The sequence below is a fragment of the Rissa tridactyla genome, chromosome 6, assembly GCF_028500815.1.
Source record: "Rissa tridactyla isolate bRisTri1 chromosome 6, bRisTri1.patW.cur.20221130, whole genome shotgun sequence".
Classification (NCBI taxonomy): Eukaryota; Metazoa; Chordata; class Aves; order Charadriiformes; family Laridae; genus Rissa; species Rissa tridactyla.
In genome coordinates this window covers 9871489-9895750 of record NC_071471.1, presented here as the reverse complement: position 1 = coordinate 9895750, position 24262 = coordinate 9871489, and the positions used below count along the sequence as shown (strand labels likewise).

At 38.9% G+C, this 24262-nt stretch overlaps 1 protein-coding gene across 2 annotated transcripts in view; it reads left to right on the top strand.

Moving 5' to 3' along the window:
- The first annotated feature begins 215 nt into the window (after positions 1–215).
- The window catches only part of LEKR1 (leucine, glutamate and lysine rich 1), a 62766-nt gene continuing 38719 nt past the window's right edge, over positions 216–24262 (top strand). The window contains exons 1-3 of one of the 2 annotated variants that reach the window (XM_054207349.1): positions 216–219; positions 526–607; positions 11559–11773. In XM_054207349.1, coding sequence (XP_054063324.1) covers positions 560–607; positions 11559–11773 — 263 coding nt within the window. In that variant the 5' untranslated portion in view covers positions 216–219; positions 526–559. Of the gene's footprint in view, positions 220–243; positions 608–11558; positions 11774–24262 lie in introns of those variants that run through there. The other variant, XM_054207347.1, reaches the window with a different exon arrangement.

Below are 24262 nucleotides of genomic sequence, written 5' to 3'. Positions count from 1 at the left end.
GAGCAGACAATGCAGCCCCTCCGTTTCCTGGTTATCCATGTCAGCCCGGGCCGGCTGGCCACGCCGGGACTGGGGGCTCTGGGTCACCGCAGGCCCTCGGCCCCCTCAGGCTCCGCCGCCTTTGCGCGGGCCCGGGCCCAGGGCGTCCGCGCGCCGCCGGCCACGTGAGGCGCAGGCGCAGGGCTGCGCGCCGTTGCCGTGGTTACGAAGGAAGCCGCGGTAAGAAAATGGCCGCCCCGGCTGCTTTCCCTCACCCCGCTTCCCTCCGGCTGCCCCGGCCCGGGGGTTCTGCTCCGTCGCCTCCCGGGGCGGGTCGTCCTTTCATTCCCCTACCCTTACCCTCGTCCCCGCCGCGGCCTGCGCGGCGCCATCGCTCCCCGGTCCCTGAGCAGGCGGCACGGGCGTGGGAAGGCCTGGGCTGCCTGTAGCGTGTTGCATGTGGTTTCATTTCCACGCGTGGGCCAGAGGAATCGTGCGGCCCCGTTGCTGGCGACAGGTTCTGACCCTCCCTGTGACTTCTGGCAGCTTCCCTGACCCCACCGTGGAGTTTTGGGAGGCCATGAAGCGGCACATCCCCATTCATGCGCTGCCCGAGGAGATTCAGAAGGTATGGAACTGTGGAAGTACAAAAACACAAACCATTTGGAGAACAGGTATTCTGGAGAACAGTAATTTAGGGGTGTTTTCCTAATACATTGAAAACTGGTACATTATCTGGCACATTTTGGTCCTGGTTTTAGATTGGGTGTGTTCTAGATTTTGTCATTATATATGAAGTGTAATTACATGCTAGTGCTATAGGAACACTGTAGAAGAACATAGTCATTCTGTAACGGTGTTGTCACTGCCAGGTGAGTTTCAAATTTTACCCTGTATGGCATGCTTTGTTGCCACAAGTTTGGAATGACTGCAGAACATAACATGTAATTGTTCCAAAGGAGTGTCAATACAAATAGGAACAGAACATTCCTCTTCATCTTTTCTTGTATCTTCTGTTTGTGTGTGAGGCCATTCTTTTGTTTGGGAGACAGATTATTACCAATGTAACAATGCTGCTATTTATATGGGGTAACTTATGAGGACGCTCTTTATATGCGGTGATGAACACAAGTGGAACACGAATCACTTTTTGTAACACCATGAAGTTTTTACTTCGGCAATAAAACAGCTTGCTGTCCTCATTTTTTGGTATGCATCTAATAATCAACAAGTAATTTAAAAGTTTTATGTACTCAGGCTAGTACAGCCTGCAGAAATTCTCCCTGGAATAGTCCAGGAAGCTGTTGATGCAATTTCTGAGCCATCAACAATGATTTCTGAGAGGGTGGGTAAGATAGCCAAAAGAAGGGATAAGGAATACTTGCCCTTAAAGAGGAGGAGAGGAAAAACCTCGGAAATTTACAGACTCATTAGCAGCTGTTTTGGTAGCAGGAAAGATACCAGATATGTTTGCTTATTTATAAATTAGTTTGCAAGCATCAACAGGATAAGGTGGTTAGCAAAAATCAGTGCAAGTTTCTCAGAAAGAACAGTTGGGCCAATTTGTTGGATGAAGTACAATCAGGGAATTGTTCTGGATCTTGGACTGCTCAATATTTCCATTAATGACTTAAGGCTGTAGGTTGGTGGCACTTCAGCTGCCTGTCTTTCATTTGGATCAGTTTCTGATCTAGTTCCTGATGTGTGTGCTATGCGTATGATAGCACGAGGAGGAAGCAGGTGCGAGTGCAGGCACACATGGAACAGAAAGGGGGTGATGTTTTTTTCTTTCAGTAGGGGTGTCACTATTTGCTGTTTTTTCACTGAGTGAGGATCTTGGATTATAATAAGGAATACACTGATACCAGTCTGGGAGGGGTTGTGAGCACTCTGGCAATAGCATTGAACTTCATATTTTTAGAAAGAATAAGGCATATTTAAAAGGGTGAGTCCAGTGCATCAATACAGAATACATAGTAACCAATGAAGCTTCCTTGTTTCTTGCCAGACCTAACACTGAGGACTATAATCAGATCATAAGCAGAATAATATTAACAAAGTGATGTTACAAAGAATGCAGGTATTATGTATTAGTATAGGAAATGTACGTAAAACTTGGGTTGTCATTATTCCTCTGTTCACAACCATTGAGGTATCAGCTCTGAGCTGCAGGCTTTAAGAAAAATAACACAACTGATGGGAATCTAGAAAAGAGCGAAAATAAAGATCTTAAAAATTCTGTTGTTCTGGGAAAGGGTAATAGAACTGGGTTTACTTATTCTAGAAAGTATGTGAGGGCACAGTAAAAGAATTCACATGTGTAGGAAGATGGTGGCTGTCCATCTCCAGCTGCAAATTAATCTTATCCTCATCTTTCTGGAGTTGAATGTTATGGAACCCTAACATCTAGAGTTAGGGGTAGTTGAGCACTGGAACGGCTCACCCAGGGGAGTTATGGAATTCCTCCCGTGATACTGTGGGGGATAAGTAAGGCAAACTTTTTCTTTGGAGTGGAGGACTGGGCAGGCAGTCTCTTCAGATCCCTTTCACTTCTGTGGTATGCATTTAACAAAAAGATCTGTATGCAGAAGGCACAGTATTTCTAGATATGTGCATGAATAGGCATATATTCCTGTCCCATCCTCCCCTGTCACCTCAATGTGAGATATGTGAGCTATAAGGCAACGACAGCCCAAGATTTTGGGATCAGTTAAGAGTCGGAGTTTGACATATCCATTGCTGCTGCTCGTCTCTTCACTCAGCTGGCTTGCGTTGTAGTTGCAGTATAGTTACAAGATACAGAACTTGATTACAAGTCATGCTCACAATTTCCTGTCCTTGTATTTTCTACCTTTTATGTACACATGTTGCTATTCCCTTCACGTTCCCTACTTCTTGGATTTTATAGCATCTCTTTTGGAGTCTTTCTTTTAGATTGCTCCTAACATAAGCAGAACTTGTGCCAGCTGTAGATCACTCAGCCAAACTGAGCACATGCTCCCAACATGCGGCTTGCAGGCAGGAGGAACATGTGTATCTGGAGGGAGTAGGTTAAGCATTGTGATTTCAGCTGCAGAATGACGAATATTCACTGCTCGGTGCTGTTTTGAGTTGGCTTGCTGGAGGTTGGGTTGTACTGCTAACAAACTATCTAGCAGCCGTCTCAAAAGAAAGGATGCAGATCAGAGCTGTTGTCATTCCTTTTCTCTGTGCTCCTAGCAGATGAAGCTTCACAAGCTGTTTATCAATACTTGGAGCAGTGACATCGCTGCTTCCAAAATTGCACTCTTCTAGAGGATGGTATGGAAAGGGAAAGAAGCACCTTGTATCAGCCTGGAACAGCCTGTTCTGCAGCCGGTTCTACTGCCAAAGTCTGCCAGAGAGTAAGACCTGTTAGAGTAAAGCCATGGATGTCAGGGCAGAAGTTGATATAAATTGACCATTTGCAGACTGGGTCCAGTAGGTGTTGCCCACTATGTTTATTAAAACTTCCTTTAAAATTTAATCTAGAGGGGAAAGAAATTTCTTGGCATTTTGTTAATGAAATGATAGATAGGAAGAGACTTAGATTCTTCAGGTGGTGATCAATTTAGAAAAGTCATGGAAGAATTTTACATGGCCCTGTTTCTTTTTGTCTCTCGTTCCTTCTACTGCCCTCATGCTTCTTTCACACAATATGCATTGCAAAATGGATGCTAAATGAAAAAAAATAAATCAACAGGTAAATAAATATCTACATCAGTTATTAAAGCTTATAGTATTCTTTTGTATTTACATTGCATACCTCTTAGAAACTAATTATTAGGAAAGATCTAAATCATGGTTTGTTTCTAAAAAGGATTTAAAAGCCCCAGAGTTATGACTTTGCCTGTTAGCAGTTTGGTTACCACACTGAGCAACATTTGACAATGTTAGAAGTCAGCAGGAGTAGGTTTTGAAGGAAGCTATGCCATGTGGTGTGGTGGGGATGGCAAATGTGGAGAACAGCTGCTGCTGTTTTGGCAGCAGACACAGGAGAATCGGTAACTTCCCAGGAGGGAAATAACGAGGTCAGTCAATGGCAAAGTCCAAGCTACATCGTATGCTCTTCTGTGACAGTTTTTGGGGACGGTATTCTCTACCTCTTAGCTTTATTTTAGGGACACTTGTTTATTTCTGGGAGGTCATGCTTGCAGATTTGGTGAGCCAGGTAGCAGGTGTTTTAGGTAATTGAATAAGTTGGTTCATCTACCTCAGTAGAACACTACATTTTCTTTAACTGTATTGTCACAGGACTGTAGGAAGAACCTTGCAGAGATTGCTGTCTTATAATGCCTATTTTTTAATGTATTTATATGTCTTAACACTTATGCCATCAAGCTCAGTCTGAGCGGCATCATAGAGCACTGGATGGTAAAAAAGGAGTTGTGTTTCCTTTACTCCACTGTTATGGATGTGTATTTTTAGGGAGTTCTCTTTGTTGTTTGGGGTCAGTTAGTTTTGTTGGCTTTTTTCCTCAAGAGAGAAGATGACTATTATATTGCACCTAGTCAGTTGTCTGTTTCTAGTGCTGGACAAATCTTTTACATGCTTGTGAACTTCTTAAAGTGCTGTTTGTTTCAGCATTGCTGTTGTCTGTTCAATGTAAGTAGATGGGAAGATGCAATCTTGCCCTAAAGATCTTAGTGCAGTAGGAAACAAAACAGCAGTGAAATGACCTTAAGTCATCAAAGTACCAAGCAAAAAGTTATATTTAATTTTATATTTTATTTGGCAAATAAATAACCTTTGCTTAACATAAATCATAAAATTAATTGAGCACAAGATGCCCTTACAGATTAGTAGTTCTCTCGCCCTAGGAGCTTAAGAAATGATCAGGGCAGGAACTTTGAAGCTGTGTTATACATCAGTACAGAACGTTCCATGGTATCCAACTACCCACAAAACATCATGTATGTTACTAGTAGCACATGGTTACTTACTAGATTTGTCATGTGTGCTATAGATTTGGCATATTATGGTATCTTTATGAGCACATTATGTTATCTTTAATTTTTCTTGCATCTTTGAGCCTTGGGTTATTTTTTTTTTTAATAGGTTCTTACATAGTTCCAGTTAGCTACAGAATGTCTGTCCCGTCCACCAAAACTAGCATCGTAGAAGTGAACAATATAGCTATGTATTTAGTACTTGGCAATATCGATATGGATTCAGAAGCAGCAGCATTTCCGTCAGTGCCCTTCAGATGAACATGGTAAAATTTACATGCAGAACGGCAGGAGGTCTTTTTAGAGTCCTGTTGTCATGTGCCTTAGGAATGCTTCTTAAGATGATGTTCATGAGTTGCCCTTATGCCCACTGAGATTTTCAGTATTTGGCTATAGAATTTTTAAATTATAGAATTTTTAACTTTTAGATTTTGTTGGGATGACAAGCTCCATCTATGTGAATGTTCTGATGGCTGTAATGAGCATTGGAAATGTTAGAAAATATCTGCTTATTTTTGGTATAGAGCCCACATGTTACAGCCTAAAGAGGTAGAAAGCTCTCAACAGTGAACTGGTTAGCCACGGACCCATAGTTGATTTGGCAAAACCAGCTCGCAGATAGCAAATGCAACCTGCTTTGTGTTACTACTGGTATTGTGGTATCAGAGGATTTGTGAGAGCAGATTTTCTGAACTTGAATAATGATCTTCTTTTCCTAATGTGAGAATTCTGGAGTCACTGGTCACCACCTAGGGCAGTAAAGCATTTTTCTCTCTTGCTATACTGACAAGGCTAGGGCTGTATTCACTATATTCAAGGTTTTGTACCCTTTTGGCAACCAGCATCCAAGTATGTTGCTAGGAATTGGAGGGATTGCAGTCTCTCTTGCATCAGAAGCAGTTGGGTTGTAGTTGGGAGGGGCTTCCTAACAGTTGCGACTACAGATGCAAAAAGTCAGGGTTGTCAGGCAAAGATACGGTTAACAATGGGCTAAATTATCTTTTGTCTGCGCAGGCATCGTTTTGTTGCAATGTACTGTGGATCAGTTTGGAAGAACTCTCTGCTCCACATTGTTCTGGAGAGGGCCGTAACACGTCCTGACAGAGCTCAGGAGTAGCAGGATGGTCTGCGTGGCCTGTTGGACATGTGTTAGATATTTGTGGGGCTTGTGTGAGGGTGTGCAGTTACTAGCAGTGCTGCATAGTCTTTTATGATTCATTAGTCTGCTTTACTCACAGGCAGGAAAAAATTAAAGCTACCTGAAATCTGAGTATTATTTCCTGTCGTGACAAACTGATTATTTCAGGGTATGTTTTGAATGAAACTTTTGAGAGCAGGACATTATGTTTTTACTACATGCCTATTTCTACACTATTCATATGTATTCAAAGCAAGTACTGTGATTTTTATGTTGCCACAGTTATTTTATGGAAGTTGAGCAAATAATTATGTGTGCAGCATGGCTTAGCATTACAATTTGTATTACTTTCTGAGTAGATACTGACTGAAATCTTGACTCACAATAAACTTTTTTAAAGTGAAGTTTCTACTGACACTCTTAAAAATCATTCTTTGAATAATAAAAAAAGATCAATTTCAATCAAATAACTCTTCAGTTTTGCATATACAGCAGAAGACTCCACTTTCTTCCTAGCAAATCAATTGTGTAGTTTGAGTAATGATTTCTTTTTGCATAGGAGGGATTAGCTACTTTGTCAGGAGAGGGGCAAATGGCATGAGAGAAATGAAAGTAGTATGGCAAGGAAAGTAGATAAGGTAGAGGCAGAATAAACGAATCGATATACAGAAAAAATGTAAGAGCACCCAGCTGCAGCATAATGATTTTTTAAATTATTTTCTTGAGTTTTCTGTATTGTTCTGCTACAAGTGTAGTTCGGACAAACACAGTTGTTTGAGGTTTTTTTCTGTTACTGGGCCAGTCCTTGCTAAAGGAGTCTCAGTCCTGACATAAAACTGGGGAGGGAGCAAGAGCTGTTACAACTGCGTTATGTGCCTCAGGAGCAGATGGTGATGCAAGAGGATGGCGAGTGCTGCAGTTCCCTTAGGCTCTCCTTCCCCTGCACTGTAAAATTAATGTACAAGGAATACATCTGTGCTCATGGCTCTATCTTTTTATTTCAGCAATGCACAGAAACATATTCATAGCTTTTAAAAAGAATCTCATTAATTGAGGACTTAGGTCCTGGCTTTTAAGAGTCATGGCTATTTATTAGCTGCTTGTAATGGACTGTTTCTAGCATAAGTGATCCATATGCTGGATGTTGTAATACCAAGGCGCTGCTAAGTGAGAAAGCAGACTATTTTTCTTTTAACTAGAATTTAGCTCTCTCTCGTGGTAATTTTTGTGGGTGGAATCTGAAATATCAGAGGAGAAGAATAGCAGTGCACAAGCTGACGCTCCCGGTAGGTATTTGGTCAAGTAGAAATGATATAAATTCCTGCCTTGTCATTCAAAAGGCTAAAAATGGTCCAGACCACCAAAGTATTTTTTCTTTCTTTTCTCTTTTTTTCTTTATAACTCAGTACCGTAAGCATCCATAGAGCATGAGTCAGACAAATGTAATTTGAGTGACTATCCATCTTGGCTCAGTTCTCCACTTGCCCTTCGTAGCTAAAGAAATCTATGTAACCATGGAATAATATTAGTTCTTCCAAAACCAAACGCAGATCTGAGTAGAAACTACTCCCACAGATGCTGTAGTGGAACAGATGCTGTAGTGGAACAGCTGCTGGAATATCACAGCTAGAAATGCTACCTTGTGATATGGTTCATCCTGGACATAGCTTGTGTCCGTCCTTTATAGCACCTGGTGTAATGTGTATCACAGCTGTATCTCAAAATCTTATGGATCAAATACCTTCCTAGTTCAAGCACTTTGTCCTAGTGAGTTTGTTTTTCTTATGTTGTTATTGTGCATGCAGTATTGTTGTGCTAACTCACATAACAGTTGTTTTTTGGTTTGGTTGTTTTTTTTTTTAGTACCCCTCGGTTACCCTTTCAAGTTCTGTTTGCCCTGAGTTTCCTTCTCCAGGCTGACCAAAACCACAGTACACACCTGCTGTTTGGTTTTTTTATTCCTAATTGATTTTTTCTATTCACTGCTAAGGACATACACAGTCTCTTTTCTAGTTAGAGCTCTGATAGTTTCAGTTTCTATTCCTTCCAAACTCTGATTTCCCTCTGATATTTTTTTTTTCTGCTTTGCACTTGAGACGATGACGAGTCTTTTGATCAAATATAAATAGTGAAATAGGGAATCTGAAAGCATAAGTCATTGTGTATGTAATACACATTCTTAGAGGTTACTCAGTGATAATATTATTCCAGAAAAGGTAGCTTTGTAAGCATAAGAACTAATGAAAATTTGTTTCCTACAGACTTTTGTGTAATGGTTGACCAACTTTGGTGTCTAAGATACAAAGTGTAATGGAATCTTTTTTCCTGGACAGACCATTTATAAGGCTCTCTCCTATATGGATTATCTGATAAGGACTGCACTCACACGGCAGAGTTTTCTTCAGCAGGGAACTTACGAAGTCTTTATTGCCTACCTGGTTGTCTAAAACTTTTAGAAACTTAAATATTTCTGTCTTCAGTGTCAGAATTAGTTATAAATGAGGAAATATTCTGGTTCACAAATTATTGAAGGGTGACAAGAGAGAAATACACACATAGATGAAGTAGTTTTATTTCTCTTAGTTTTTCTCGCACAGTTTCCATTTTGTTTGTAAGTAGTCTTCAAAGCTATAAAATCCCTCCTGGCTCTGTCCTTTAAATTGGTGTAGCCCTAAGGTAGCTTTGTCATTATTTTGGCTGAATGAAATCAGCATGTACAGCTTCACAGTATTTCTCTGTACCTGTCTGTGCGAAGCTTCAGTAGCTTCTGAAAAATGTCCAAGCAGCTCAGGAATTTCAGGAGATATTTTAAGTATCAGTGAGGAGAACTCGGGTTGTGATGTTGCCAATATAACAGTGAGGGGGGGAAGGGGAAAAAAAAAGGGGGGGGGGGGGGGGGAGAAAGTCCTGCTTGCTATTTGACCGCTATGGGGATGAGAGAGGAACTGGATTTAGGATGAGAATTCAGGTTAGTACGCCCCTTGCTTTGCCCAGTTCAGGCCTTGCTCTTTTAAGCTATTCACTTTCAACTGGTTCCTGTTAATTTTCTAGGCATATTGGGCATACATGTGCTGGATTTAAATTCGTTAGCTTGCTTATTGGTGTTATTCTACTGCAGCATAGACTTTAGTTTAGGCTAGCTTGCCTGTTGAGCATCACTCAACCCATGCCAAATTCATTACTGGTATTAAGAAACTGCTACTTACCCTACACACAGATATTTTAAAACTAGTTGTCCTGCTTTGAGGTTTCGGTGGCTAGTCCATCCCAAACCTCGACACTAGTTTGTGTCTATATACAGCATATTGCAGTGATTACAGGATAATTGTGCATGTACAGAAGCAAGGTCCCGATTAAAAGACAGAACTTTCTTTCCTTACTGCAGTAATATGAAGCCATTGGGCTTTCCTGTGATTTTTGACTATGTAGAAAATACTTTAAAAATTCAACCTGATCTGAAGTCCTTTCAAGTTTTTACTTCACCTGAGGAATGAACATGAAGAAGAATTTCCTTCTGGGATAGAACTATTTCCCACTATGTCCAGGCGGATGATATTTATTGTTCTATGACTTTATTTTTAAGTTCAGTAACAAAATTGAATTTGAAAATGAAAACGTTTTAGTACTTGCATAAAACATTTTCAGTTCAGGACTCCAATTGTTTTATTTTGTTTTCAGTCTTAGTACCCAGTGAAATTTCTGTAACTGTTTATTTGAAAGACAGCAGTGGCGGTGCTGCAAGAGAGCACAATGTTCTTTTGGGGGTAAGAGCCCCCCTCCTGTGCTCCTTATAACAGCTCATTTTGTCCTTTTTCAATATAGTAATTTTAGTGCTTTGGAACTTTATGGTAGTTATCCTGAATAACAGTTTCATATTTCCAAGCACAGTTTGAAGCTGCCAGGAAAAATAAACTTGCATTTTCAGCTCATTCAGAGTAACTGTAACTAGGGGTATTTCATACTGGGGGAAAACTAAGAAATTGGAAAATAAAGCCTGGCCCGGTAATTCCAGGGCATCCTGAAGTATCATTTTTATGAAGCTATATTTAAAGTGCTAAAGATTTTTAAATCATGGGATAATGAGTCTTTAGTTTATAATTTTTGAAAGCTGTTTTCTTTCATCTAAGTATTATTTATTTCAATTTATCCCCATATCTCAAAATGTCTTTTTTTTTTTCTTTTTCTGTAACACAAGGGATTCAACATTATTTGAACTGTTAGCAGTTTTCCAGCTTTCTGATTTTTCATCAGTTGTCGTGTTAAATCCCTTGTAACAGTTGATAATTGCAAGAAAGGTTAAAGTGTGTTTTAAACTCTCAGTACACAAACACACGCTGCTCTTCCAGCTGCAGCCCACTTTCCGTCTTTCCTGTCTTCAAGCTTACTGATACCTTTTTATATTGGTTGCTTTGAGGTTGTCTCTTTAGCTGTATTATGAGTGTTCTCTGATCTAGTCATAATTCTAACCATCTCCTCTCAAATGCATTTATGCTGTGACCCAAGATCAGGGTCAAACCTGTCATGTTCAGGGGTAGGGGATCAGTGCCGGTAAGCAGATGCTTACTTGTCCCCTACTGAAGTGTCAGACCTGCTTGAGTTGGTCTGGCAGGTTTATTTACTCAATATCCACTTGTGCAGGTTCAATTCTGCATCACTCGTAAACTGAGCATTTTTTTATGGAAGTGAAAATGATTAAAATGCACAGAAATAACTGATATACTGAGTGATAAGTACGTATCAAAGTCAGAGCACATCTGTCTGTTCATATTTACGAAGCCTTGCTTACCGCAAAGCTTAATAATTTGATCACTTACAAAAGTATGTTTCTCAATTTAAGAAATGGTCTTTCAATTAGATGTGTGTTACATACTCTGTATTTTTTTTTTAATCAGTGATGAATACTTCATACTCAGTAAGTGGGCTACATTTTCCACAACACTCAAGTGCCATGGACACTACATCATAATAATTAGTCCCTTAGTCATTTCAATTATTTTTGTAAAGACTGCTGGATTACATCATTCTATTCACTTTTCATCTTGCCTACTTCAATTGGATATGAGTTGTCAAAAAAACACAGTAAAATAACATTTTTCTGGCTCAGGCGATCACAAATTCATTAAGGAGATAAGTTTGTAAAACACAGCATTTTATTTTAAATTAATACATCAAATATAATTCAGAAGTACTTCAGTTTAGAATTCCAATGGGAGTTCCCACATCGTAAATTGCATAGGTGATATATCTTGTGAAGTTTTCAGTAAGTGAAAGTACTGCTATAGCTTGATTTCATTTTGCTAATGTAGAATTTTGTCTTTATTATTTGTTAGAGCAATAACATAACTGGATTATCAATGCTCCAGAGCAGTACATGGTTTAAACTATTCAGATTTATTATTTTTATTTAGTGTCATTCAGATTTTTTTGTTCAATTTGTTTCTTACAAACAATCTTACAATTTTATCTTTTTCTAGATGCCCCAGGATGAGACAGTGTGTAAATACTGTGGAGTCAGCTATTTGATACTTCATGAATTTAAGGTGATGGAAGAAAAAGTAAAAGCAATGGAAAAGGCGATTAAATTTTATGAAGGAAGCATAGAACGGGAAAAAGGACTTCAAGCAGAATTGCAGTCTCTTTACCAAGACCTTGAACACTATCGAGCTGACAGTGAATCAAAAACAGAAAGGTCAGAGCATATTATCTAGTCTGATGTTATTCTTGTGAATGTGTATTAGGTAATTTAATTCCTAAGAAGCTTAAAATACAAATAAGATTTGTCTGTCTTTTATCAGATGTAACATATATACTGTAATACTGAATTTAAATCATCTTTCATAGTATTCCCTGGAAGCAAGTTTTAGATTCCTTAATAGTTTAGAAACAGTCAATATATTTGAAGTGAAAGAAAGGCCAGAGGCGTTTCAGAGGTATTTCCCCTGCACGCACTCCCAAAAAGAAATGATCAAATATTTCATCTTATCATTTTGGAATAAAATTGTAATATTTTAAATGAAGTTGCATGGTATTGGGAGTTCCACAGTTCCAAAATTTTTACTTATCATCTCGTAGTAACGTGGTAAAGAATTACCAGCGTTCTTACCCTGAGAAGGTTGTGGTTCACTCCCCGAAGGGATGATACAGAATTCTAAAGCAATTATGAAAATCTTGGGTACTGCTTGTAGCGTTGTTCCTCAGAAACAGGAGTTTGCAAATACTTCCTGGCAGGTATGTGAAGGTCCCAATTAAAGGAGGAGTTTTGTACTCTTAGGAGCTCCAGTAGTTAACAATAGATCTCACAGCCACGTTTGTATTTTTAGGGCACAGTGATTAGAACCTTTAAGTGTGTTCTCTTTCCGTTCATACTTGCACACTTTTGTTGTGTTCTGCTTCTTCATCACATCGTGATAACTTTAACTTCGAACAAGAAGTCATACTTCAAAAAGACTTGTCCTTTTGATGAGCCTACAGGACAGCTTTGGTTCCTAAACCTTCAGATTGGTACACCAAATATGAAAGTTCATTTTGGGGTAGACATGAGAAAACAAAGCATAAAAGGAAAGTTTCAAAGACTTTTTCTCCCCTCCGCCCTTCCTTTGTTCATAATTTCTAATGTTTTTCCTATTCTTTGGGTTTGCAGAAAAGGGTGCAAAGGTAGCTATAGCCAAACTAACTTTAAAATCCATGGCTGATTCACGTCCTGTGAGTGGTGTTACTGAGGCAGTCCAGACAGCAGCAGTGACTGCAGGACCTGGTGTCCACCTGTGTCAGGGTTTGTGCCACCATAATTAGAGTGCCATCAGATTCTCAACCATGAACTTCAGGCTAGCTTGTTAGCTTTGATTTGTCCATCCTCAGCAGTTATTTATAATGTATAAAGAGCTTGGACTGAGAGGGAAATTTTTGTAGTCAATATGAATATTTTGTCATATAATTAGCATTATGAGTAGTGGTTTTTTTAGTCTTATTTTTGCTGTAGGATTTCTGGACTGCTATTTCTGGTTCCTAACTAACCTTCTGTTGCTTTTACGCTGTTTTACAACACCATGACAATATAACAAATTTCATAATAACAACTTGTATCTTTTCTGTACTGTTCTGTGAAAGAAAAACAAGCGTTTTGGCCTCTTCCAGACCTGAAGCTCTGAAGAACTGCCCTTTCTTCTTTTCCTCTTGTCTTCTATTCTTCATCGTCAGATGTAACATGGATATTATGGTGCTGGTTTTCTAATTTTCTGTCCTCATATTTTAGAATCTATTGTTATATTCCACTGATTGGTTACAGTAGGACTATAAACATTGATATTTCTAGCTGGCTAATAAAAGATACTTTATAAAAATGCAGTTGCTAAAGTTGACTACTGATAGAATAACGTGGTACAAGCAAGAGCATCAGAAACTTCACGATAATGTCTTGCTCATCTGAATCAAACTGTTTGTCGGAAGCTTTTTGTAAGAATGAGATTATGATTTTAATTATCAGCTCGGTTATTCTGATTCTGAAGACTCCCAAAAGGGGTGTTTCTTCCATGACTGACTCCTACCTAGTAGCAAGTGATCTAGAACCGGTAACATGAGGCATTTTGAGTATTAAGGTCCTCTCAAGAGATTGGACTGGAATGCTTCAGAAACACTACAGAAGAAACAATGACAGCTTGTCTATAGGTAAAGCATTCAAATCCTTTTTTTTTTTTTTTTTTTTGTTGCAAATCACTCAAATACTGTTAAGAATTTAGCATTACTATTAATGGATTTAGTAAGGCTTATATTTGGTAATATTACTAATAAAAGATTCATTTTAAAACACAAAGCTCACACAAAGTTGAACAAAATGCGCGTCTTGTAGATCACTCTACTCATATTGTTTCCTGCAATATTATTTTTTTTTTCATTTGAACTGAACATCTTCCACGCCCCCAATATTCAATGTTTTCTTTTGTTTAACATCATATTTTTGAAGAGTACACTTGTTCCTTGTTCCTTTAATGGCTCTGGGTGGCAGTTACAGTGTCAGTATTCAGTGTGTTAGCAAATGCAGTGACAGCACATTCTTTTTGCTGAGGATCACTTGCCAGAGGTAAACTTAAAATTTTCATTTAGCTGACTTTTTGCCATAAAGCTGGAACAGTTAATAAAAATTTTATCTCTGCATTTTCTCCCCTAAGGCTCAACTTGATTTAAAACCTACTGAAATCAAGTGGAATACTTTCAGTAGGCGTTCGTTCAGGCCATAAATCAACTATTGTGCCTTGTTAAGTAACTTGTCTAAATATTCCTTATCTCCTCTTTACTGTCCTAGGCCTCTCTTGTTACCGTGTGCTGTTGGCATAAACTAACTATTCAACATACTATCTTCTGCTTCTTGCGAGGTTGACAAATCATTCCTCCCAAATGGCAAATGTTTATCAGAAGCCAAATATGCTTTTTTTTTTTTTTAAATAATCTCTGGTAGACCAAGAGATTTAATCTTTCTTGTTAGTTGCAGACTGTTTCGTTTTTATATTCCTTTTAGGTTAAAGTATTGCTATTGTTTATGCCTGTGGTTAACCGTGAAAACCACCTGGGAATCTGAGCTTTTGCAGAAATTAGTTACCTACCCTTTGAGATTTTGTCAGAAGGGGAACTAACCATCATGCAGTTAACTACACTGATTTGATTTAGCTATTCAAGTCTTATTCTTATTCCGTGTTAAAATCACTATAATTCCAGAATACGTCCATGAGGGCTATTCCTGAAGGGCTGTGGCCAGCTTGAAATAGCAATTCCAGTCAATACACGTGCCCACTCGAGGTCGGCTGTGCAGCTGGTACTGCCTTGTGCTTGGCGCTGCTGCCTCCTCTTCTACGAGATATGGGCTACTGTCTGCAAGAGCAGTGTTTCGTGCGTAGTTAAGCTGAAATGCTGGTATATCATTTAACTAACTCGTTTTGGTCTGTTACTTATTTAAACATATTAGTAACAGGCACTTTCATTGGGAGTTTACTTCTCTAATTCATTGGAATTATATGTATGATTGGATTTAGCCGTGTCTCTGTGTGCGCCTCCCCCCCCCCCCCCCCCCCCCCCCAGATTCCTGGAGTCCCTAGAGCTGAGTTTATTAACAGGTTTTCCCTGGCAGTGGCATTTGACATTTGTAACCCTGCATGAGGGGTAGGTACACTGTGCTTTTGGTCTGAATTTTGATAATTCTCACAGCATCCAATATAAAAAATATAAAATAGATTTAAATACTAAAAATGCTTTTTAAAGGTATAGTAGTGCTGAATATTGTAAGCGTGAGAAGAAGCAAAAATTTTTTGATGTTTAGACATGTGAGGAGGTGTATAGATATCTCTTAGTGAGTCCTTTGTCAAAAATCCCTTTGTAAATAGATTCCTGAAAACTTTTTTACAAATCTAGCAGGAGGAGTTGTTGGTTACTACCATGAAACTTACGCTCCTGAGTCATGCATGTAGATGTTGAAAATTTTATCCATAAATAACATCATCTTAAAGATCCTGTAAGCCTCACATTTTAACTTGTGGAAACGTTATTTTTTTCCATGGTTGTCCTTGTGTGTGTTTTCTTGAGTTCACTAGTTCCTACCCCAATGGCAAAACTTAATACCACGGAAAACGCTTTGTTGTTGACTTTGCCTAAAATAAATCTTCCTTTTTGCAACAGGATTGCTTAGGAAAGCAACAGCAACTACCTGGCTTGGTAAAGTCTAAACTTGTAATAAAACACTGAAGTGACTGGGCAGTGATAACAGCACGTTGCTCTGCCCTTAGCTACCAACCTACGCAGCAGTTTGGTTGAAATGACATGTGGTTTCTCCTCCTAGGAGACTGAAAAAACTGGAAATGGGGAGAGGTACATGCTTTAAGAACTCTGTCACCATGTTAAAAATAGGCTTTGAAGGGAAAGAACATAAAGCAAAAAGGTCACTTTAATAGGGTTTTTTTACTATGTCTGTTTCTGAATATTTAGTGATAAAGTGGAGTTGAGCTGGTGTAAAAAAAAATTGCTGAGAGCCAAATCTGGATGAAAATAAACAAAGAGGTAACAAAATAACCTTTCCTTTTCTGAATATGCTTTAGGGCATGCAGCTGGTTATTCTTATTATATGCCATCATACGTGGGTAAATTGGGACATTGCACATCTTTTGAAAGCATGACTAATGAACAAAACATTATAACCACTGCAGCACTGTAATGTATTTTCAGAATTATGTTGGTGTATCATCTAATAAATAAGAAGAAATCAGTTCATAAACTAGTAAATGAATGTTGTTCATCATGCTACAGATGTTCTGTGCGAGTCTCAGGTGTGTGCTCCTTCAGCGGCTGCTTGGAAGAGACAAATAAATACAACAAGCTGCCAAGAGGTATCAGCTGGGCATGGGATTCAGTGAGTCCCCAGGTTTCACACTCATTGTTTCCCAGTGAAAGGAAATAATGTAATGTTTTTTCATTGGATATAAGTGCTGGGTTGAAATAATAAGTGCTGGATTTCTTCTGGCTCTTCATGCATTTAATTCTACTTTTAGGTAGCTGAAGCTGCAGTGTTTAGAAACCAGCACAAGAGCTGGTTTGTACTTGCAAGTGTCGTGTGTGTGAGTTTTCTGAAGAGAGGATATGAAGTTTACTAAGAAATAGTGCTTTCAACTTTTGTATTAAATCTGTTTTGTAAATAACATAACAGTATGTACTTCTTTAACTAGCTACATGATAATTTTAGGGTGTACTTATTGACCCGGAAAAGGCAGAATTTTGTATAATGCCAAAGTGTTTTTAATATGTTGTTTTTAATAGCTGCAAACTGATCTGTGTATTTTGCCCTGATGGTGTCATTACGATGGCTCAGGCTTGTGTAGAAGGCCAGCAAAAGGTCTCACAGGGTTTGTGGCACCCAGATCCTGTGTTCGTCCTCTGTACAGCAGTGAACTTCACTTTTATACTTTAAAAATAAATAAATGAATAAAACCACTGACAAATCTTGTCACAGTCTCAGAAAGCCAATCAGCACTGTGCCTTGGGTAAGGAATCTCTCACTATTAGATTCTTATGAAGTATATTGAAGCCAGTGTCTTCCCAATAGGATACATGCTTCTTGCTACTGATGAATAATAGCAGAGTCCCACTCTTGATGTGTTAAAATTGTGGTTATTCTAGCTTTGACAAGGTGGCTGGTTTTTTTTTCTATTAACATGATTAAGTGCCAAGATTGATTATTAATAAGCAAGACAAACTTTTTCACAACAATAGTTCATAAGAGTGATTCATGAGGTGCAAAACTCTGCAGTAATGCTCAGCCTTCTCCCAAATTCGTGATAAAGTGAACTTCCTTCTGGTGAAACAAAATTCCATATCTGGAAGAGGCTGAAACAGCAGTCAGTGGAAAATGCAAAAGGCAACATGAAATCTGCATTTTTGCTTCCATGCATACTTTTCATGTATATTTCATTAAAAATATTTTCATATTTAATAGGTAAAATTAAAATTTAAAGTTACATTTAAAAAGTTATCACAGTTTTTAGTATCTGAGAGTGGGGCCACATAATGCAAAAATGGCCTTGAGAGGTGTTTACTGACAAGAAAGCTCCAGCAAAAATTCCGCATCAGTCTGTGCGTGCCTCTGTGAACGGCTAACTTTTCTCAGGAAAGTAGAAGTGGTTCATCTCCCTCAGTGCAGGCTTTTGGGTTAGGCATTTATTTTCAGTTCTTTGCTTATTGTTTGAACAGTTCATATGCTGCAGTTCTGGAGGTTTTCCAGTTTCAGCGCGCACTACCATCTGCAATTATGGGGACTAGTTCCTCTCACACCTTCGCATGGTTCCAGCACTGAGTCCCTGCACAGCATCACGTACAACAGCAAAGGCCATATTTACCCATTTACTAGGTCATTGTGTCACTTAACCCATTGCGGACAGCACAATTGCATATGAGAGCTTAAAGTAATGCTTAGATATTATTTTATTGTAACCTGGTTATGATATTCATAAAGTGTCAGAGAACTGAATTTGTGTTTAATATCCTGTATTGCATGTTAGAGGTAAGAAAATAGTGTGATGCACGTTTGTTTAGTTTTTTCATTTCCTCTAATAGGTGGTCATTTATTTGTTTACACTATAAGCTCAAGTTAAAACTTTCAATTGACTGGGCATAGTGAGTTACTATCCAGTTTGTGACCGCAGGTTAAAAGCAAGAATGACTCATCAAGAAGCTTTTAATAAAATACTTTTTTGTGTCCCCATTTACCTCTACTTTATAATTGAATGAGACTTCTAAGCTTGATCTGTAGTTGTAAAATGATTCTGGGCATAACTGCAAAGCCTTAAACAATTTCATTCAGTCTGTACTCAGACAGAATGTCTCGCTGAAATCCACAGGGGTTCTGCTTTTGTTATCTTTCAAAGTGAAATTTGAAAGCTTTGTGGTTATTTACCAAAGAAGGTTACTATATTGAGTGCATGTGCATACAGGACAAGGTGTTATGTTCTGGAGTTCTCTGTGGCCAGCTAGCAATGAAATTTGGATGGGATTAGAGGGTGAACTCAGGCTAATACTTGAACAGTGAGACACCTATTTTCTCTTCTGTTTTTGACTGCCTCTTGCACTTGACTTTGCTTTTAAGACTGCAAAACGGGAAGGTGGCTACCTAGAGAAAAATACGGGGTAAGCTCTTTTGACCATGGCTGGATTCTGAAGGATTCTCTAGTAAAGGGAGGAGGTGAGTGTGGGATGGATGAAGGTTGCTTGCTGCTCTAGATCACTGGGCTCTGTGGATTTGGAGGTCAGGGAGCCTCTCGTCAGGGGGAAGATACAGAAAAAGAGATTTCATGTTTGGCAAGAAAGAAGCAGTGAAAAGGTGGGTTTACTCAGATTATGACTGGTTCAGAATTCAGAGGAAAAAAATTAGTTTCCATTTACAGATGTAATAATGTAACTGAGTTGGCTTCAGCAGCAAGACACTTGTCTAGTTTGAAAAAGATCCAAATGCATAAACCAAAACATATTTGTATTATGTTAGGGAAATGCACTGTATTGTCCTACTTCATATAATTATATGGTATCTACTGTACCTGCAAAGTCTAGAAACTAAGAAAACTTCTGCTTGGGAAGTATACTCAAACATACGCTTGTGGAACTTCTGTTTGAATTTGCTTGTGCAAATTTGTATTATAAGTAAAAATATATGTAAATTTGCCTTGGCAGCATTTCTTTTTCATCTAATTACTCAGAACTAATATTTTTTTATTTTTTTAAAAAACTGAATCAGTATAACTCCACTGACATCTAAGAAGTTATTCCTGAGTTACACTCCTCTGACAGTACTGAGTGTGACTGCTGTGACTGAGATTATGTAAACTGTAATTACTGTAGATGAAATTGGCAGCTGGATTGGTAGCTCTGGGACATGAAATCTTGTGTTTCTTCAATGATAAATTTTGAAGTGTTTGTGACAAGGCAGTCATCTTTCTATCATTGCTTTTTAGACCTGTTCCAGAGATTTACCTTTGCAGAGCAAAAATTACCCAGGCTGTCTTTGTAATACGTTTTATATTTCTGCTGAGATAATAAAGATAGGTAACAATTAATGCAAAATTTGAAATGACTGTCAGCCTACATGAGACTTGATAGAGACCTTCACAAAGAGTCTCTTGATTGATTGTCAGAGATAACTTTCATTTGCTGTCAAGTTGGGCCATATGCTAACCTGCAATCAAGAGGTGAATGATTCTGTAGTGGCACATGAAAGCTATTGAATAGTCTTGTCTTAACTTGAATAGTCCGTGCTGAACAGAATATAAAAAAAGACAATTATGAAGAAGCTTGTGGATGATGTTATGTGCAATGAGTTTCAGACTCTGCAATTTTATATATATTCTGTGCCAAATTTATGAATGAATACTCAGCTTCTTCACAGGGTTAGATGCACACTGACTTGTCTGTTGGAAGGAATGCAACATGCTGAAATGAAAGTGAGCAACTGTTGGCTCTGAGCAGGTCCTAGAGTTTCATGGAGCTGAAAATACTGTAGTGAAGCTTTTTTTCATTGACAGTATGTTCCAGCCTCCCCTGTGCGTACTGTCCCTGCTGACTCCAGGCAACTAGGGATGCAATTGCTCGCTCAGGTTTGAATGGGTCCTGCTGGGGCTTGTACAGGGGCTGTGCACCGTGGAGTCTGCAAAAACAGGATTATTTCCTCTGATCCTAACTTCTGTGAAACACAACGTCTTAAATTCATACAATCACAGTAATTGCTCTTGTCATTACTTTTCGGACAATGAGTATATTTGTTTGCTGGCAAGAATCCCTTGCAACTACTTCTTTATTTTTCTCCTGCTATTCTTTTCATTGTCAGCACCAGTAGTTAACATGTTATAATTCAACTCCCACTCTGGGCAGGCTTCCTGCTGTATTCACCAAGAAAGTATGCTGGCTGCAAAGATAGGATGTTAATTTTCACAGTCCATGTGAACTATGGGACAGAGGACGAGATCAGTATGTTCTCACAATTCTCTCGTAATGCCAGTATTTAATGATTCATTGAACTTTTCCCTTTGTGCTAAATATCACCAAAACGACATGTTTATTTTTCTTCCTTCTCATGGTGATGATAGTAGACAGAGTGCAACTGTCTCGCCTTCTCCACCTGTTCTTTTGTGTGCAAATGACCAGAACATACTGATAATGTCCCTTTGCACTCCGAGGCTGTGGTTCTGTGCTAACCTCATTAGATCACATCTCTGGAATGGAAAGAGTAAGAAAATGTGTCTGTACTTATTTGCAAGTTTCTTTTTTTTTTTAAACCAAAGCATCTTCAAATACTGCCCCTTCTGGAATGAGTAAGAGTAGAAAATGAGCATCCAGTTTTCCATGGATCCCAAAGTTTTGATTTGCTATTGTTCAGCAATAATCACTGCTTTTTTTTTTTTTTTTCCCCTCAAGGAATAGTTAACACAATATATCATCTACATAGGTAGATTTGAATTTATGTAAGTGTTAAGGGGATGGCGATTTCGTCATTACTCGGTGACACCAATCTGATTCTGTTCTCAAATGCAATCAAACAGATTTTATTCTCTCCCCTCCTGCCCTTCACCCTAAAGAAATTTACAGGTAGGTATGGGTACATTTTCCTAGCAAGGTAATGCCAGAAACTTCTTCAATTTTTTAATACATTTTATCTTTTTTTTTTTTTTTTTTCTTTTTCCCCGCGGTGATCATAGTTGGGCCCAAACAGCTTGCTTTGTAACTACCAGATGTTCAGTTTTGGTTTCCACAAATCCAGGTTTCTTTATCAGGACCAATATTTTTTTTAAATCTGCATTTTGGTGCAAATGTTATAGATGATCTATCTGATAACAGTAAATAATGCACAATAACATCATGGCTTAATTTTTTTATATATTTTCTTTACTATAAATCATTCACACTTTCTTTTGCTTTTTAAAATGGAAGCAGAGGCTGAAGTAATGCTTCTGCCCATCCTTTGGTTTTGCGAACTATTTGTCGATTAAAATATTATTTATTTACTTGTGACAATGAGTCACCAGTAGACAAATAGATCATTTACTCTGCTTGTGGTAGGTTAACAGTAAGTGTTGAAAGCTTACAAAGGGACTGGTATTTAACAGTTGCTTATTATTGTAGTTGTGCTCTTGGGGATAGAAGACTGGATTAGAATGGTTATCTACAGCTATTGGAAAAGAAAAAGATGTACTGTAAACTGGTAGTGATGTACTGTGTGGTATTCTTTCTGCGCATGTAACAGGAAGGGAACTGGATTCAACTGTCTGTTATTCCCGTACGATTCCATTCATTTCATTACAGTTGTGGGAATAAGTCTTGAGTTGCTGAAAGAACAGCGTTTAGAATATGTTTATTTACACTGTGATAGCTATGCTTCAAAAAAAAAAAAACAGGTCAGAACCGCTGCTGTAATGAAAAAGTTCAAAAGGTAAATTTTAGAGGCAATGAAAAACTTGGTCAGCTGTCTGCTCTGTTGAGCTGGGCGGCTGTGTTTGCTGTGGCTTAGAGTCCAGCACGAAGGTGTGACATATCCTAAGTGGGCAGGAGGCCAATGTGTGCTGCTGTGCACAGCTGTGCGGTGATGGAAAGCTCCCTGTGAATCCCAGGGGCCACCCTCCTTTTCTTCCTCCCCTGTGCGCAGGTGATGGTGGTAAAGGAAATGCTGGGTCAGTTCTCCTGTGTCTTATCATGGGGCTGTTTTTTTGTTTGTTTGTTTTTTCATGAAATACATGTATGAAACTTGAAGCAATTAAAATGACAAGGTTGTTCAAATGCTAGCAAATGCACTGAACAGCCACTCTGAGCAGGCAGCATCTCTGCGTGCTTCCAGGTGACTGCAGGAATCGTGTCCCGGTGTGGGAATGGGCTGAGCCGGCTGCGGAGCAGGCAGTCTGGCTGTGTGAGTGGGAAATCCCATCGCTAGGAAAAGTCCCCGCCAGATCAGCCTCATCTGATGAGGCATCTGTTTTTGTTCCCCCTTTTTCGGGGTGGGCAATGCTGTGGAGACCGAGCAAAGGGTGCCCCTTCTCTCCGGGTGGGTGGCCGAGGCAGGGGCTGGGTAACCAGCATTGCCTGCTAGCTGTGAAACAAGCTGTTAGTCCACAGTGGTGGTGAAAGAATGGTGGGTTTTTTCCCCCACTTTATACTTATTACATGTGTTGAATTGAATATTCTTGTATGTAATTATGAGCGTGTATCACATCTTTCTGTTCACTTTTCTCCCAGCGCAGATATTCTACTTCTGCAGGGTCATAATCTCATTTAAGTAAGCACAGATGTGACAAACACTAATTTGCATTTTCAATGGGAGGGAGGGTACATAATATATTTGTGAGTCCTGATAACAGTAAGCTTTTTTTCCTTTTTTTTCCTCCAATCCCAGATTTAGGATCTTTTTTTTGGTGTTGGATTTCATGTAAAATGCAGAAAGTCTTCACCTACACTGTAATTTAAAAATGCATTACATGTTGTGATGAAGCACCCTGAAAGACCAAGGAGGAGGAAGCATGAAAAAACTTTGCAATCTGTTCAAAGCAAATACTTACAGAGGGGAGTTGTGAGAGCGTCTCCTTTGATCCTCTTCTGTAAGATGATTGCTTGCAGGTATCCCGAGGGGCGTTAGGAGAGGGATAGGAACCCAAGGAGAGCTGAGGCTTTGGCAGGAGCCTGACACCCTGCTAAAGTTTGTCAGGTAGAGCCATGGCCTTCCTATTCTGTCTTGTGGTCAACAGTGTTCCGAGCCCAAAATCTGTTGTGTGGTTTTTTTGCTGAAAGGAAGGGGGGAAGTATGGAAAATAAATGTGTGTTTTTTCTGGCATGTTGTGGGTCAAGCTGGGAATATGGAAACCTAGCTCTAGTCCAGAATTTCCTGCTCTATCCTTAAGTCTTCCTTAAGAAAAACGTAGGAAAATAATCTTAACTTGACATTTTTGATCATTTTGGTGCTAATGTCATTGCCTGAGTACATAGAAGTAACATCTGGTGGAAACATTTTTTGTGAAAAGTTTCTCTTTAGCTCTTTAAAATGCCATTGTCAAGCAACAGAGGCTTAAATTCCAGTTGGTGTAAAAATAGCGGACAGAAATACATTTTACAAGTGTATTTTTCATTATTATTTGCTAAGCACCATTAATTAATTCAGCAGCGCAGAAGTACAGTTCCGTGATCATGAGTGTGAAATTCAGGGGAAAGGGAAATGAGAGTGACTAATTGGGATTCACCTTTTGCAAATGTCTGAAAATAAGAAATAGACAAACAATCTGAATGTAAAAAAAAAAAATTACAATAACAGTAACCAAATATTTAGTATTTGCTATTGGCTGGCTTTAGACAATTTCCCCTTCAGCTACGATGAGCTCTCCATTACCCTTCCCTGCACATCTTTGTAGTTGTGTGTCGAACCTGCGCAGCTCACTGTGGTACCTTGCATCACCCTGCTGGGACAAGAAACCCACCTTTTAGGTATTGCAGCCCCTACGCTGGGTACCCAAGTTGAACTTTAAACTGAGATTTTTCATAACAGCGTATGTTTTTTTGGAGGACAAATGAGTTCTGTGTTGCATCTGTGAATGAATACTGGATTCTTAAGATACTTATATAGCGTTGCATATGAACTGGTATTGGACATGTACCTTTCTGCATTATTTTACAAATGTATTGT